Below are 18434 nucleotides of genomic sequence, written 5' to 3'. Positions count from 1 at the left end.
AGAGGGCTGTTTATAAAATTCTTGTTTGTTTGCCTTCTAATTATAAATGTTTATGATCTTATGCAATTAACTGTGTGATGCTGATGGATGGGTTGCTGAGTCAACTGAGCACCTGTTTTCTTAGATAATTCTGGTTTCCAAATATTTATAAAAGTACAAAATAACTTGTTTTCATCTGTATTTACTGGGCTCTAAATTACTTATCGATTTCCCAGTGTCAAACTCAGGAAGCTGTAAAATTAAGAAGAAACCAAGTGGAGGGGTGGGCAGGGAGGCGGAAGTAACAGTGATTCATTTGCAAGAGTACATGCCAAGAGTAAGCAAGAGTCTATCCCTTTATAACAAGCTGCAGGATGTTTAATGCTCCCACTGAAACAAATTTTGTCTGCCTGAGATAAATTAGGATGGGAATTCCTGCATTCAGCTCTGTACATCCCCTAACAAAAAAAAAAACCCTTCCTCAAGGATTATTCTTGTTGACAGATGTGAAACTTTCAAATTTAAGGCCAGAATTCAGTGGGAAATCCTTCAGGAAGCACTGCATTCAACTTGAGGTGTCCAGCTAGAGCAAATTATTCCATAAGTCAAATTCTCTGTGTGGGTGTGTAAGATTGCAGGTTGGTGTGAACTTGTCTCTCTGTGCAATTCCCTCTGTCAACACACAGATGTCTGTCTATATGAGAGTTTAAGATGGATTCTGGTAGTGTCCTCGTCCTTTTCCACTCCTTCCCAGTTTACCTCACCCTCTTCTGCTTCACAAAATCTGTTCTCAATTGATCCTCTGTCAAAATCATCCTCTTCAGTAGGAAAATGTCTGTAAATTTTACACAGAACTTGTTGGTCCAGACTGTTGCCTGGTTTATGAAATCCCTAGTTTGTGGTGATGGTGAAATGAAACTCCCATGGAATGTGGACACTGACAATGTGCTGTTCTCATTCCCATTTTCTCATGTAGAGACCTGGTTGGACTAGCACTGGACAAAATTCCTTGAGCTGGAAGTTGTTGAAAGCTGTAATCCCTTGGATTAGAAGGCATAGAGGTGCACTGGATCAGCAGACTTATGACAGAACTGATCGAGACAAATGGCTAGAAGGGTTGTTGGAAGAACACTGGCAGATGTAACAAGGACAACTGTGTTTATGTCTCTGGGTAAGGAAGGGGGGGATCAGCTCGTGTACCACCAACTGTGAGATTAACTGGGGGTTTGTGAGCCTCCAATCCAAGGCAGCTTTGGAGCAGCAGTTTCCCAGAAATTACAAGCAGGGACATCCTAAACATGGTCAGACTCTGACATCAAGTTATCTTTTCACCAGGACTTTCAGCCTCTAATTAAAACTTTCCTCTTATTCCAACATTTACCATGCACTTTCTTGAAAGAAACAGGTAAATTCTTGGGAAAGGAACTGTTTCATCTCTTTCACCTCTGCCAGTAAAAAAACCACCAAAACAGGGCTTCTCCTGACAGTGGGAGGTACATCATCCCTGCATTGACACTCCTGTTATCTACAGGAGGAAAAATCAGAGTCTATTCCAGCCAGTTACCTTCTCAAAAAGGCCCTGTCTTGCCACCTCAGCTGTCACCTCGTTTCCACCTTCAGCAGCACTTTGCTCTTTTGTTTTCCTTTCCAAATGCAGTTTCATCTCAGCCAGACAGCTGCCATGCTTTAGCCTGTTTCTGTTGCTTTTATTACTGGGTGTCAGGGGAAGATTATGGCAGCTGTGATCAAAGCTTAATGTTTGCATCCACAGCAGTGGTGACTCAGGCCAAGGTAAACCAAGCTTTCTGGGAGATAACACTTCTCATTGCCAGCCTTTCTCTCTACTGACATCATACACAAACGTTTCCCTCCCTTTCTGCAAATTCTTTAATCTTTAGTGACAATCTCAAGTTTCTCCACTTTTGTTTCCAAGGCTCAAGCAGCTCAGCCCTCACTTATCTCTTTGCCTTAATCTCATCCTATTTGCTCCATCCTTAGTCGCCTTTTATCTTGACCTAAGAGCAGGAAAGTGGCTGATGATAAACCAGGAAAAGAGAGCCAGAGAGATCTGTTCCAGAAAATATGGGCAGGGAAAGGGATACCTAGTATCTGGCATTCCCCAACATCTTGACCAGGTGAGTTCCAGCTGAACATGACATGTTCTTTAAACAAGCTAGTGTACTTAAATCCTCCTGTAGCTGATAATCAAGGCTGCAGAGCTGTGCTCTTCAGGGAATGGAGAAGAGGGTGAACTAAGGAGTGGGGAGAGATAGTTTCATAACTGAAAATAATGTCATGGCACCAATGGGACTCTCACTTGGGTTGATTTGGGAGGAGAAATGTGTACCTCATTCCCAGCCTGGTCAGCTCTGAGGTCCTTCTCCTCACTCCTCTTCATCATCTCTAGAACATCTTCATTTCACCCCCTTTTTCTGCACATGAAGTCCCCAGGAGGGTGCAGTCCCTAGATCATGGAGGTGCAGAATCAGCACCGTACACCCCACCTGCCTTTCGATTCCCTGATGAAATAAACTGATATGTCATAGAATTCCTGTCTTCAGCAGTGTGACTGCCTGGTCCAGCTTGTGTCTACACTTCCTTTATTCGATTACATCTTGTTGATTCCTCCAATTTGCCAGAATAATTTCAAATGCTGATTTGATCCTCCAAAGTGTTTGCAGCCTTTCCTATCTTGGTGTCACATGTGAATTTTATAACAGCACTTCCTATATAATTATCTAAGTCATTAATAAAAATATTGAAGAGAGCAGAGTCCAAAACAGTCTCTACTTGAAGTTTGTTTCCAGTTTACAGCACACCACTGACAACTACTGACAACTGAGAAAGCAGTTTTACCATTGGCTGTACACCTGCATTATAGTTATTTAATCCAGAGCACATTTCTCTTGTTTGTTGAGGAGAATCTAAAGGCAAGGAATCAAAAGCATTGCCCAAGTCACAGCATAACAAACTAACTGCTTCCTCCTTAGCCACTAGTACAATGATCCTTCCAAATTACATATAGTTATACCCTCGTGCTCATCAGTTGGTTAGCTAAAAAATATTCTACTATCTTTCTATGAATCAGTTAAGCTGCTTTGCCCTTAATTTCCTTGATTCTCCTTTCTTTAATGATAGAGGTTATATTTAAAGATGGGTACTCTGCTTGCATTTCCCCAGCTGCCTGGCACCTCCTGCATCCTGCAACCCAAGTTCTTGATGATGAAATCGTCATGGGTCAGAGACTTCTCCTGCAGCTTCCTTTGAAGTTCATTAGGACATGCTGACAATGACAGAGCTAACTCATTTGAGGCTGTTCTCTTCTGATTCTGCCCTGGGCTTCTTTCTCCACATTAAAATTATTTTAGCTAAGTTTTGAGGACTGAAACAAAGGCAACATTTAACTCTTCATCCCTCTGTGTATCAAATATTACTTGAGCTCTTAGACCTTCCTTCTTCTTCTTCTTTACATATGCTTATGGACTCATTTATTTTTGCCTTTTGTATTCCTGGATGGTCATCTTGGGGTTCCAATCCTGATAGCTGCCCGTGTCTGTGTGATTTCTAGAGACTTTTCGTTAGTTGAAGGTTATTCTTTCTGCCTTTTGTGTGATTGCAGCTTATGATTTTGGGTCCTCAAAGAGTTCCTGAGGCAGCCTCAGTGCTCTCTTCCCACACTTCTGAGCTTTCCCTTGCACAGGCACAGTTTGCTGTTGTGCCTTTAGTATCATCCTTTTGGCAGCTGTGAGCTGTTCACAGCTCTTTTATCCTTCAAATTCTCTTCCCAAGAGACACTACTTGCTCTGGTCCCCTGAGGCTGCTGCCACTGCTTTTCTGGAGTCCATTATCCTCACATCTTACTTTCCTTCAGCTCAGGAATGCTTTCATCGAACAGTCACTTTCCATACAAACCACTGCTACATTCAGATTTTGAGGGATTTTTTGCTTTCTGGTGAAATCGAGGAGGAAGTATAGACTCCTTCATAACTGCCATCTCCACTTTCCAAAATGTAAATTTTGTCCCTGGAATGTTTCAAGAGCTTGGTGGACAGTCTACCCTGCACACAGGAGTAGTTCATAATGGACAACTTATGACCTCTGGTGCTGTCTTTTAGACATTTCTGGTAGTTGCAAGACCCTTGACCAGTGGCCAGGATTTCTATAGTCCAGAACACATCTAGCAAAGGTTTGCTCTGAATAACACTGGAACTGTACCAGGAGGGTGAGCAAACTTAGCAACTGCCAGCTTTAAATGAGAGATAGTATAAACTGAAAATGTATTCATAATGATTAGGGCTAGAATGAATGCTTAACATATGGAAAAATAATTAGCTGATTATAATCAGGCATTTTCTTATCAATCATTCTCAATGCACATTTTTTTAGTATCTCAAGGACTGATTATGTATGAATCTGGACTGTATTTTTGCTTGGCAGTATTAGGATGTGTGCATGGCTAGACTCTGTTAAAGTGCTGTTGACCACGGGATGGCATGTGCCATTATGGAATCCATGGGTCTGGGGAAAATAAAACACTCCCTCTGCTCTCTAAGTGCATTCACTGTAACAAGGTTTCACTGTCACAGGGTTTCGAAGCATGTGGATGCCTTGCTTGGATCTCCTCAGGCCACAGGGACCACGACTCCGGCAAAACTGAAATGGAGCGCCTCGGAGGCTGAGACCTCCACGGCCAGGGAAGAGCCCCCATCAGTGTACACAGAGAAGCCGCTTCCAGCTGTCTTGGAGGTATTTTAGGGAGTTTGGACTCACCCATTTTGGGTCATTACAGCACAAACAGGCCAGTCCACAACCTCCAATTGATGACTAACCAGAAAACCTTGTGTTTATTACAGCTTATCTCCTCTCGTTCAAGGGCAGCTGTTCCTCAAAGCTTCCTCAGCCCCTGGTGGGTCAGGGCCCCCCACAAATGCAGAAAGAGCCCTTCTCCCTCCTTGCTTCCTACGCTCCATCTGGCAGAGCCATGGGAGCAGCAGGTCCCATCTGGGCGGGTGATTACGCTGTGTCCCAAGCTCTCTGCAGCCATTAACACCCATCCCCAGACTCAGCAGGAGTCCTGCTGGGTGGGAGATGGATCCAGTGTGCTGGCATCTCAGAGAATCCCCACAGTTGCTGCTCCACCAGGCGAATGATCATGGAGCAGAGCGTGGGGGGCTGGGGAGAGGAGGCAGCTCCTTCAGGGAGTGCTTGGTGTGGCAGCTGGCAGCATCTCTCCCCCAGGCAGCACGGTGATTCTGCAGGATGCTGCTGAGCTGCGCAGCATGGAACAATTTCCAGGTTGTGACACTGCAGCGCGTCATGAGTTCATGTAACACAAGCAAGCAGCAGTGACTCCTGTGTGCACAGAATGCTATAGGCTCCTCTTGGAAGCAGGAGCAGTCCATCCCACAGACATGGCATTTGTAGCTGTGGGAGGACAAATGCTTTATCCAGCAGGAAGAATTGAGTTGACAGGTAGGACTGCCTGTCATGGGGCTTGTGGAGCTTGTGGGAGCTGGGGACAGCATGTTGTAGAAGCATTTGGGGAGCTGAGGTGCTGCCTCCATCCCAGGGCAAACATCCTCAACCATGTCCCCTGCTGACCCAGGGCTCCTCTGCAACACACTGACTGGGCCCTGTAGGGCTGAGCTGGTAAGACTCAAAATGAGGAAAGTCTGGTAAAATTAAGAACCTGACAGGAGATGTCCAATGGACAGGAAATTTAATTCAGCACTCCCACATGGTTTGTTTGCAATGGGAAATTAGCACTGCCTGTCTTCAGGATGCTGTCTGTGACAGAGGAGCTGGGGTGATCCCAGGAACTGCACACAGAAATATATGCAGCTGTAAGCACACAAAACACCAATTACTACTAATTTCTCCAGACTAGTACTTTTACCCCTTGCCTCAAAACTGGGACAAAAAACATCCAAAACCAAAACAAGAAATAACAGTGAAAATACAGAAAATGTAACCCAAAGAAATCCTTGCTCAGGCAATAGATAAAACATAAACTCAAGTACTTCTGTAAATCCAGCTGGCTGTGGACAGCTACAGCAAAATGGATGTTGTACCCTTAAGGGCTCTTGCACTCCCATGGTATTTAGTTCACAGTGAACGATAAAGCAGAGGATTAAAGGGCAGTCTCTAGTTATGCAGGCAGCAATAAATGAGACTCTTCTTGGAAAAAGCAAATAAATAAATAGAGATGGGAGCTCCACCAGCAGAAGCCTTGCTTCTGAATTATGTGTCTCCAGCAGCATTTCCTACTTGTGAGTCTACCCATAACTGTGCCAGGAAAGGAGGGATAGGGCTTGGAGGTAGTACTAATACACCTTCTTGCTCTCTTAAATTTTCCCCTCCTTATTTTGTAGCTAGGATTGTACAGATCCTCTTGGAGGCTTTTTCATCAAATTTAAAATGGACATGACAGCAACACCCCACATCTTGAAAAGGCTTTGTGCACAACAGGTGAAAGATGCTCATTGTGTGCATGACAGATACTCCAAGGTCGTTAAAAGAAGGTAGTAAATAATCATTTCAAGCTAGGTTGAACAGAGCACTGGCTAAATGCACACCCTGATCTCTGGGTGATTTTATGGGTCTTTTCTACCTTTAGGTTTCCAGACATTCCCTGACAGAAGTCCGTGGAGTTGAACAGTCATGGTGAAAAGGGAAAAAGCACATGGCTTCCATTTCACTGTGCTTGTATGATGGCAGTCATTGCTCCAGGTCTGCATTCTGAGCCTTGCTATACCATAGCTAATGTTACTTTGACCAAAGCGCTGCCTATGCAGTCATGCTGGATCCTCAGCCATTCCCAGGACACTTCTTTAAAGGCAAAGCTGGACAACAGCGCTGTTCTGTGTAGGATTTGGGAATCTGTCTTCACACTTGCTTGGAGTGAGATCTGAAAAAGTCACATTGTTCCCCAGAATGGAAGAATACATGTGTATTTTCAGACAGGTGAAAATGTTTCATTTGGACTTGAATTTTTTTAAATGTTGTATTCCAGAATCTGACACTGAATTTAAAATACTCAGCATGAGCAGTCATCTCTAAATGCTAAATCAAAATGCTTTATTCAATAACGATCAAAACATGACATTTGCTTATTGAAGGTAGAACTAGTGCCTCCCTCTCTACTTTTATTAGCAAATGAAATTCTGTAAGGAAAAATGAGAATAGTTTCACATTTTTTAATTTTCTAAGGGATGCGGGTCCTGTCTGAGCCCAATTCCTCCATCCTGCTCCAGCCATCTCAGTGCATTTCCCCTAAGAGGAATAGGAACCAGTTAGGAGAGACACAAAGGTGAGTACAAATCATCCTTAACATCCCCCAGGGAAATGCAGGGCACACAGGCTAAGTTTATGAACCTGACAGTGCCTCTGAAGCCACAGGTCAGCATGTGCACTGTGATTTTTTTCTACTCCTTCATTGGAGTGAGATCTGGGCATTTTTTCCCCCCTGATGTGTAGGAAGGCATCCCAAGGATGTCAGGCAGAAGATGCTCATGGTGCTCTTTGGCTAGCCTTTTGTTGGGATAAATGTGTTCCTGGGATACACCGTGGTGCAGCCTGTGTTTGGCTGCTCTGTCCTGCACAGCCATGACAAAATCATTCATTGCAAATCCAGGATTTCTGTGAAATTCCCAGAAGCCTTCCACCTTGGGTGCTGCAGCCTCTCTTCTCTGCTCCTTATGCTGTCCTCACAGGTCTCACCCCACCTGCTCTCCTTTCTGTGGGAGAGGCTTTCACTTCTCCCACAGAAGCACTATTCAAAATTAATTAGGGTGGTAGAAGCCAAGAGAACAAGGGTCTATTATTTCTGATCCATTACTAGCTAAGATCTCTAAGAGGGCAAAACTTTTTCCTTCCTGCTCTGGGTATAGAAGCTTCTTCCACCAGAGCTGAAGGCCTTTATGAGCTGTGATATCCAGCTGAGTGAATGCTGATGGAGGCTAATGGGGCAGGTAAGAATTCACCTGCACCTATGTGATCCACCAATGCTGAGCTGACAAGTATGACATCAGTGACAGGAACCAACCAAGAGTGGCTAAGCCTGCAGCAAAGATCTTCAGAAGAGCCTTGTAGGACACCGAGAGGTCCGTGATGTGGCCGTGGCTGACCAGAGTGAATTGTCCCACCTGGCACAGTAAATATCTGGACCTTCAGCTCTCCAGGCTTCTCTGCATTCAGCAGGTAGTGATGAGTGCTCACTCCACACTGTCTGAATGTCATTGCTGTGGGCTTGTTTGTTGAGAAGGCAAAGTGCTAGCTGGACTATTGGGTGCAGGATCCCTGGAGTTATTTAATACTGCTGAACAATTTTACTTAATACCGCACAGTCACATGGGTATTATGGATCCAGCTCTGCCATGACACACAGGGACTCAGGCTATGGCTGCCATCAGTGGATCTTGGTGCAGGAAGAAAAGCACTGCTTCAGAGAAAAACTTCCAGGAAAAATTAAGCTTAGCAACTTAGCCCATGGGCCTGTTTGCAATCCTTCCTTGTAGACTGTTGTATTCTGGATCTGAAAGATGGCTCTGTTGGTAGGTCTTTAAGAAGTGATCCCAGAGCTGGATTAATGTGGTTTCATATTAATCTCCCCTTATGTCTGCTTCTGGCTCCCCACAGAGCTGGGGACACACCAAAAGCAGCTTCATCACCGTGCATGGGGGATGACGTCCTGTGGTCTCATCTTTGACCACAGAGTTGAATTCTCTTGATACAGCCACAACAGCATGCCATGGAACACAGCTTCCCACCTCCAGGAGTTAAGCGTCTGTGGGGATGCAGGCAGTAGTAGGAGGAGCAAAGGGACAGAAGGCAGTTGGAAAAACACAGCCTGGCACAGAGCTAAGGACTTTTTTTCATCCTTTAGTAGACAGCACAATTTGTGCAGCTGGCATGGGAGATCCTACCAGCTGCCTACAAGGGAATTTCCTGCCATAGTGTAGAAGCTGTGACGGGCAGGTGAGTGGTTCTGCCTCTGCCTATGTATGGAAACTTAACCCAGGAATACCAGGCACTTCATTTCAGCATGGAGTTTAGTGACAGGGAAGCATCATTCTGATTATAATGTATCACACTTGAAAGCACAAGGTGCAATTCACAAGGCAAAAGAATTTTTTTTTTCCCCTCAGAAAATGTTAATTATGTTGCCCTCATTAAATGCTAAACATATTGATCCACTGGAGCAAAGAGCACCATATGGTTTTTCACGACAAAATAAATCTCTGGAGCCCTGTTGCAACAGTGGGACCCTGCACGGAGATAGATGTGGTGAAGGAGTGTGGAGCTGAAAACACGTGTGAAAGGCCAGGTGCTGCTCTGATTGTGCTTCAAGCTGAGTTCGTTGCCTACAAAAAGGGAGAGCGTTCAGAGGCAGGTCCAAACCCTGTGGCTCTGCTCAGCACTGACATGTTCACTCTGCAGAGAGCTGCCAGAGCTGCACTGGAGTTCAGCGGGCACACTGAGGCTCTGCAGACATGCCCGCTGGCCAGAGCAGCACCCATGCACGCACGCCAGCTGCCCCACTCTCTTATGGAATAATCAATGCAGCATTAGATAAAAACAGATCCCATCTTTCAGGAACAGAGGGGTGGCCTGTCTGGATTTTGCCGAGCATCCGCTGTTCCTGGATAGCGGCCAAGGAGTCCATTGTCAGATCAGCTGTGCCGTCGCTTCTCCCGGTGCCGGCCCAGCTACAAGGCCTGTAATAATTGCTCTCAGGAATGGACTTTGCACAGCTGGATTGAGAGCCCCATAACGTGGGGGGGGAGTTCCCATAGCTGTGGGGACTGCTCCTGTCTCCACATCTCTCTTTACACCTGAAAGATCAATGATTTGCTCAGTGGTTTTTCAAGCATGCACATTTGGCTGAAGATGTGCAAACCAGGGTTCACAGTGAAAAAAAAGCTGGACTGGCTGCCTGATTTTATCCTGACTGTTGGCTGTGAAGGTAGGACCTGGATCTGGCCACTTCAATTAGCTTTTGGTAGCTCCAGTTTACAGGCAAACTGGGTAAGAAGCGCATGAAGAGCGTGGCAAGCAGTGTATCAAGTTGAAAGGTATGGAAGACTTCTGTATATTCTCATGGGTGTCTTCCAGATATGTCAAAGCCTACACACATTTGCTGCGTGTGCTGGTGTCACGTTTCTCCTCCAGACATTTGCTGAACTTCTTTGCCTTGTGCTCTGCCTTCAGGGTGTCATCAAGCCAACACAAGAGCTTGGTGCTTCCTCAGAACTGATTCCCTACTGCTGCTGTAGCAATTCTTCCTGCTTCGTACCTTGAGGAACTATGCAAACCTGAAAGAAAACATCTGCTTTCCTTTTGAGAATTGGATCGATACAGATGAAGACTAAGACCCTGAAGACACCTCATTTCTCAGTTTATTTTGTTATGGTTTTGTCTCCTAAATCGTTTGAATGTTGAGGGCCCAAGTGACCTGGCTAGAAAATACCCTCAGGCTACCACAGACTGGCATTTTCTCCAGGAAGCAAAGCTCATTTAAAATGAAACCGCACTAGTCCTGGCAGGAAGCTTGAATTGTCACTGTCTCAAGGAAGCTCCATTAATTACTGTTCCCATTGCACTATGAAAGATCAAATGCTGTGGATCAGTTTTAATTGGCTATTGATTTCTTATGTTATTACCTACGGTTGTGCTGAGATGCCGTCAGACATACTGGATGCTTTTGATTATTCTTGCTGGCAGCTGGGATTAAAAACAGCAGGCAGACACTTCCTGATCTGTAATGGATTGCTATGGTGTGCCAAAAAAAATCGTTGGCTGGATGAATGGTCCTGCTTTGCCTCTCTTGTACTCCTGAGCTTCAGTGCAGTTGCTGTTGTGGAGGCAAATACCATCAGGGACTGGTTGCCAGGAAAAGAGCGGGAGAAGCTTCAAAGGGCACAAGGATTTAGTCCCCATGGAAGTGCACTGTTGTCAGCACCGAGGCAGGGTGAGCCAGAGAGCAAGGACTGGTAGACATGGACAAAGCAACAGTCCCCGTCAGACAGTGATCCAAGGAGAGGCAGATTGGATTAGTTTTGCATTGCTGAGGATAAACCCTCCAGCATGCCAAGCTCAGGGACAGCCCTGTGTGAGTCCAAGCAGGACAGCACACACAAACCCTAATGGTGACAGCCCTGAACACACAGCCTGCCATGGGCCCTCCTGGGACGAGCTTCTCCGTCGGAGCGGATCTGGTGGTGCCTGAGCCTAGGCTGTGACATGTTCTCATTAGCTAGCAGAGTTCCTCCGTGTTTAACAAGAGATGGTTTTCTGTACTACTGATGCCAAATGACACCCTAATCTACAAACACTGGCTTTCCCTAATTGCACCTTGACAGAGAGAAAGGCAAACCCCTCCCTTCTCCTCCAAGGATTGTAATTTAATTAATAGGCAGGCATCTCTCAGGATTTACAGCCCAGCTCTTAGCTGCTTCTCTCCCTACTCAGTAACTGAGGCCTACGAAGGCTCATTCCATTTATCTGTGCATTTCAATAACCTCATTTCTGCTAATCTCCATGTCAGCTTTCTGGATTTACCTCTCATGGACCATGGGGAGAACAGTTAATCAAATGGACAGTCCCCATTTCACATCTCATTCCTTTCCTGGGCCTTGATTTCAAATCTCTGTGTTGTAGACGGCTTCACAGAAGAGCAATACCTATGCTGGCACCATCACCAGGTTCTAGTTTAATCCAACTCTCATATTTGTCCTAGAGACGTGACCAGAGATAGCACAGATGAAAGAGATCAGAATCAAAGACGTTGAGGCTGGCTGGATACCAAGAAGCATTTAATCGGTTCCTCCTTCACAAACTGGGATCATCTCTCTGCAACCTGTTCTTGACATATGTTTTCCAACAGGTTCTTAAAAAAAACCAGTACTGGAGGCTCCCACAAATCCCAAGCAATCCTTGCCAGTTCCTCCTGCCCTCCTGTTAAATGTCTGAGAGCACGGGGGAGAAAAATGTTGAAAGACCCTCTTGCACATCTTGCCCAGATGGATGTAGCTTCTGGTCCTTGGGGCCCTACCATCTGTCCTGATGGTCATGAAGAGCAGAATGGTTGCATTTTGGTTGTAGTTTCATTTCCATGGTGGGTGAAGAGGTAGAAAATGCTATCTGTCCCTTCCAATTGTTTCTGTGGAGCACGCTAGGATCTAGCAAGGTCCAAAGAAAAGGAGTGTCCTACTGAATGCTAGTGGTTGAGGGTCAAACTCAGGACCCCTGGATTTTGTTGCATAGATCAATAGTCTCTGAGTTAACAGACGTATTTTGAGAGTTCAGCTTTGAGACGATCTGACTATTACAGATCAAGTATGGCTCATGTGAAGGTAACAACAACAAAATGATCTGTACTTAGGGAGCACTCATGCCCTCCACTTTGACTCCACATCGGAAAGACCATTGCTGCCATGGGATTACCCATGTAAACTGCCACAGATACCTCTCTCTTGGCAAATTGCTACCTAAGTCCCTTAATGACTTGGTAGAGAGATCACACAAAACAGCTGGGCAGTTGCTGACTAGGTGTGTGTTCCCTGTTTGACGTTATTCAGGTCTCTGCAGATTTAATGACTTCTCCAGCTTTGAGGCTCCACAGTGCCAGAGGAAGTGTCCTGCTGAGCACCTCCAGTGACAGAGTGTGTAAACCCCGGCATCCTGGACAAATGTCCCTGGTTACCCAATGCATGTGAGGCATCCAAGGACAGCTGAAGGAGCTCTGTTTCAGAACATCTGCTCTTTAGTAAGTACCTTGTCTTTCAAACCTCTGCTCCTCTGCCAGTGAAAGCAAAACTTGGGGGTCAAACTGGAGGAAGAAACAATCAGAATTAGTGTAGGACCTACAGTATAACCTGCTAGCTAAGGCTGCCTGGCCTGTTACCAAACAATGTACAGACAACGTGTGTGTTATATTAGCTGGAAAAAACAAGTGTGTGATCTGAGGCAGGACACCTAATGTCCTACCCTTTCCCCATGACTGAACATTTCATAGTTCCTAAATTTTTTCCTACACACCCACAGGCTGGATCGCAAAAGGGGAAAAGGACTGTACTGCAGCGGAAGAGACACTGGATTGCACAGACAGCACTCCAGTGTTTAAAGATATGTTGTCACTGCAATTATCCATGAGAGGTTTTATCCTGAACTTGCAGAAGTGGAACTAAAACCCAGGGAGGAGTAACAAGAGGCTTGGGCCATGCTGGCAGTCAGGAGCAGAACTTTCAATCTCCAAAGCTGGCTTTGCCCAGCTGTGCTCAAAAGACCCTGCATGAAGCAGCCAGGTTTGGGAGAAGGATAAAGAAAGGGAGATTAGCTGATCCACAGTGAAGAACTCACTGCAAGCCTTCTAGGGAGCTGGAATTGCTGCATCCATCACAGTTGCACAAAACTATAATGAATGAGGAATTAAATTCAGCTGTGGTGTTCATAGAATTATAGAATGGGTTGGGTTGGAAGGGATCGCAAAGATCATCTAGTTTCATCCCCTCTGCTGTGGGCAAGGACATTTCCAGTACATCAGGTTGCTCAAAACTCCATCCATCCTGGCCTTGAACACTTCCAGGGATGGGGTATCCACAGCTTTTCTGGACAACCTGTTTCACTGCATCACCACCTCCACAGTGAAGAATTTCTTCCTTATATCTAATCTAAACCTACTCTCTTTCAAATTAAAGCCATTACCCCTGTTCTATCACTACATGCCCCTGTAAAAAGTCCCTCTTCATCTCTCTTGTAGGCCCTTTTATGTAATGGAAAACTGGTATCCCTAGAGTCTTCTCTTCTCCAGCTGAACAACCCCAACACCCTCAGACCTTCTTCATAGGAGAGAATTCCCTTTGATGAATCCCTTCCACTGGCCTGACTTGGCCTGGCCTCTAAATGGGACAGACTAGCCTTTTGGTTTGTGTTAGTTCAGCCTCCCGAAATCTGCAGGGCTACAGAGAAGTCCCTCAGAGGAGAGACCTGACCACATGAACAGCCAGGGAGTCACAGATCCCTGTGAAGATCCCGTCTCACTTAGTTCAAACTGGGCAGAGGAAGAGGAGGAGGAGGAGGTGGGGAGGACAGTGAACACCCGACCTCAGTTAGCACTGCTCAGAGCTCCTCTCCTCTCCATTGCTGAGCTGGGAGCAGCAGCAGCAGCAGCTGGGACTGTGAAGAGCACAGATGCACTATACAAGCAAGTTTTACACCATGGAGTGGCAGGGGCAGAGCGCTGGCAGCATGCACATTTGTACAGAAATGGATACAGAGGCTCACGTGGTCCAGAACATCACCTCTCCTGGTTGAGCATGGGTGGGCTGCCTGGCAGCACAGGCAGACGTGCTGCACATAGCCCAAGTGGAGCCAGCTCTGGGTAGTTTCTGAGTGCTGGGCAAGAGAACCCACATACAGACATGTTAACTCACTGCATCTGTAATGCTTCCCACTGGCTTTTGAGTTTGTGGGAAAGCCAGCATGCCTGGCACCCCAGCTGCGCAGGGAAGAACATGAGACAGGGGGCTGCCCCAAGTCACGACTCTGGAATTTTCCTGCAAATGGGATGGTTGCTTGCTCTTTAGCTGGAAAAAAGTCAAAGCTCTCAGCTTAGGGCATTAAGTTTAATGGTGACATCTGTGGAGATGCAAATGGGCCTATTTTTCCCTCCAAGAAGGTGGAAAAGAGAAACAGAGGCCAGATCCTTAGAAAAATGAACAACAACAACAAAAAAGAACCTCAAATCTGAATCTGTCTTCCCAGTTCCCCTTCAGTTCAAGACTGGCATGGTTTATTCTCTGCTGTGTGGGAGGATTTAGCTCCTATTGACAGATGAGCTAATCAGTTCCCCTCAGCTCTTGAAGCTTTATCAAAGCCAGTTAACCATGTTACTGATGTCTGCCCAGGCCAGAGCTCTCCACTTCTGTCCTCCGCCAAATGCACATCACACATGTGTAGGGATAATTTTTTTCCTCTTTCAGTTCCACCAACAAGAGGACATCACCAGTGGCTATTGCCCATCTCTCTTTCAGTCCCTTTGCCACTATTTGTTCCTGGGGAGATGTGGTAGCTCCATCAGCATCTCATGAAGGAGCAGGATCATCTCTACAGGCCAAGCTCACCTCTCATTGCTAGCACAGTGGTGGCAACAGTGGGAGGAATTGTCCTTGGTTTTGGAAGGCCCAAGTCCCATGCTGGAAGGCTGCTGAAGCCAAGAGCCATTTGAAACCAGATACCAGGGTGTGCACTCCAGAATTCTGTCCCTGCCACTGGGTCTGTTTTACTTCTGTACCCAAATTTCACCAACTGCTGCTCTGTCCTGCTTCTCTTGAGGGCTGAACTAGGGGCTGTGGTCCTTCCCTCTGGAATGGCTCTATCCACACACACACACACATTTCCACCAAGCCAAGAGAATTGCCTTTTCCACTGAGTTTTGGAGGGCTCCTTCCATCTTTATACCAGTGATGGGAGGAACCAGACATGAAGAACTCTCTGGTCCCATCTTTGCTTCCTGTCAGGGTCACTTGAACTGATGTTATCTAGTGCCTGTGCTTGGGTGGACACTGCTCAGGAGCACACTTGGAGCTTGCCAGTGTTCACCAGACTGTTTCAGTAACTGTTTCAGGTACTGGCAGCTGCCTCCCCCCATCCTGCAGAACTGCACTGGGACTAAAGCCTGAGCTCCCAGGGAGACTTCTGGGGCCAGGCTGCCAGCGTCTGCTATGCCCTCTGGGCAGTTGCACTGTGAGTGACATGGCTTCATCCTCAGAGCTGCTCTGAACTAGTAACCTGATAAGTACCCCAGGCTGGTCCATGACCTGGATGCAACCTGCAGCTTTGGTGGACCAAAGAAGAGGCTGCCACCTCTGCCTGGCAGAGAGACTGGGTTGGAGAGCCAAGGAGCTGCATGTGGAGAGACCCTGCCATGCCCACTCACAGGGCAGTCCCTGAATTAGCTATTCCAGACAGAAAGGAATTTCCTTAAAGCCTTATACTTCCCAGCTTCCCCCAGACCTCCCCATCCACTTTTGATCTGAGGAGAGATTTGTTTCTCTCTGGGGCTGCTGCAGGTCCCTCTGCCATCCCAGCCACGGAGACACTCTGGGGCCGTCCAGAGGAGTAGAGATGACAGCAAAGAAGGTGTCACAAAAGCAAAGAGGAGGAAAAGCCATGGATGCTCAATCCAAGCCAAGCTGCATCAGCTGGCTCTCCATGTCATCTCCTGCTCCTCTCCACAGGTGAGCGAGTGGGCACCCTTGGCTGCGCTGTGAGACACGATCACCCACCTATACAGACAATGTCCATGAAGCCGTACATTCCATAGCAGATCTGGAAGAGCAGGTCCTGGCGCTGCCATTTGGCTGAAGGACTGAAGGTCGACCAGATGAGCCACGAGATACTGGCGATGAGGAAGAGGGAACCCAGGATGGCCGCTGCTATCTGAACCTTCTCAATGACTGTCAGAGAGATGGCCTGCCACTGCAAGGGGAGGCAACAGGGAGAGGGGACAAGAGGGAGGGAAGAAGGAAAAAAGATAAGACATTAGTTATTTGGGGCACATCATTGTTTTACATCATTACGGTGGTTTTGGAGATCTCAAAGAGCACCTGTGAGCTATATAGGTGCTTTTACCTGGTCCACATCTGGGATGGAGCATGGCAGTAGTTCACCAGCACATGGCCCCATGTTTCCTGACAGCATTGATGAAGAGTAGAGAGGAATCCTGCATCTCACCAGTAAAGCGTACAGACCTGAGTGAGGCATGACAGACGAGGGCAACACACCAAAAATAACATCCCCACGACAGTAGATCTGTGATGGTGATCACAAACCAGGAAGTTCAGTTGCTCCCTCTAATAGAGGCCAGACAGCATCCTCAGCCAGAGCATCCTAGTACGTAAGTGTCTCAGAGAGCCAAGCTTTCTTTCGGAGGCCTCACATGAGCTGGCTCTGTGCCACTTTGTGAGATCTGACAGGATCACAGCCCTAGGTAGGATCTTGCAGTGGCAATGCACATCCCACAGAACTTGCTGCAAACAACACAAGTTGCTGTGGTCAGGACACCCTGCCTTTAGGTGATGACAGATTCAGGCTGTATTCCAAGGTAAACGTCATTGCTCCTTCCTCAGAAGAAGGAAAAAAATAGAAATAACTCTCCCAAATCCATTCACTATGTCAAATAGCTTCGTACAAGCTACATTATAAATATCCTAAGCCTGGACTCTTCTCTGTCATCCAGCATAAAACCTCCCCACTCAGATTTACACTGCTGAGGAAACTGCCCTATAAAACCAAGAGCAGAAATAGGAGTCTTTAACAAGACTTGGGGACATGGTCCACAGCCTCTCCTTCAAATCAAAAATCAAGCACGTAAACAGGCTGGGGAAAGGCAGTCTCTCCTGGCATCCAAGTATATAGGCCACTTCTAGCTGTGAGATACATGCCCTTGAAATCGCAGTGGGACTGGCAGAAGGATAAACAAAGACGGACTTCAACCTCCTGCAGGTACAGAAGATTCAGAGGAATGGAAAATGTTTAGCCCAGATTTTGCCCAAATCCAGTGTCCCCGTGAAGTGTCATCTCTTCTGAGACCTCAGCACCCTGCATGATTGTCAGATATATCCTAGGACAGCAGGGCACTTGTCAAGCTTGTCCCATCCTTCCGCAGGGTAAAAAGGAGTTCAGTTGCTGGGTTACTCTTTAATGCCCAAGTCAGACAGGGATTAGGAATGTTTTTTGCAAGATGAGGAGGACTTTGAACCCTGATTGAAGTGCAAGAAGGATAAGAGGTGGCTGTGTCCTGGTACAGGCATACATGGTATTGCTGCCAGTCCAAAGAGCAAACCCCTGAACTGAATGCTCTCCTCTGAAAAGGGCTGGACTTGGAGAGGAACAGAGAAGAGCTTCAGCCTGAGGCTGAGGTCTGCGGGCTGCAACTGGAAGGAGATTGCTCTGCCTCTGCCAGCCTTGCTCCTTGGCTTACATCCTGCAAGGCCAGACAGCCCTCAAATCGTCTGTCTTGGATGTGCAGCATCAGTGAGGTGGGTGGTACCAGCTACTTCGTAGTTGGCCACAGAGTAAATGGCCATAGAGCTGCTGAGCAGAGAGAGAGCTTGTTCCCTGCTGAAGCAGGACTGGGTTCAGCTAAACCCAATCCCCTCCCTGGGCTTGCTAGTCCCAGTCCCCTTCCTACCATCTCCCCCAGAAGCTGGCCCAGCCAAAGGCAAACACCAAATACTGAGGACACTCCGTGATCCCTTCAACAGCCCATTCCCACTCTGCCACAGCCCAAACCGCTCCATGCCTCCACCAAATCCAGCCACACAAGTGGCCTCTTTGTGCCACTAAGACATTGATGTAGTGAACAGACTCCTCTTAGGGCTGGAAGCTCGGTGGTACCAGTCCCAACGGATCAAGGCAAGGTGCATGGGTGCTGGAGTCCACAGGAAGGTCAC

At 46.8% G+C, this 18434-nt stretch overlaps 1 protein-coding gene across 3 annotated transcripts in view; it reads right to left on the bottom strand.

Annotated features, from left to right (window-relative positions):
- The window catches only part of MARCHF4 (membrane associated ring-CH-type finger 4), a 108198-nt gene that overhangs the window by 10883 nt on the left and 78881 nt on the right, over positions 1-18434 (bottom strand). For all 3 annotated transcript variants that reach the window (XM_050339448.1, XM_050339447.1, XM_050339446.1), the window contains one exon: positions 16266-16458. In XM_050339448.1, the coding sequence (XP_050195405.1) occupies positions 16266-16458 (193 nt within the window). The remainder of the gene's footprint in view (positions 1-16265; positions 16459-18434) is intronic.

This window comes from Myiozetetes cayanensis, unplaced genomic scaffold (genome assembly GCF_022539395.1).
Source record: "Myiozetetes cayanensis isolate MyiCay16 unplaced genomic scaffold, myiCay2020 scf9, whole genome shotgun sequence".
Taxonomy (NCBI): domain Eukaryota; kingdom Metazoa; phylum Chordata; class Aves; order Passeriformes; family Tyrannidae; genus Myiozetetes; species Myiozetetes cayanensis.
This window is presented reverse-complemented; position numbering and strand designations above follow the sequence as displayed.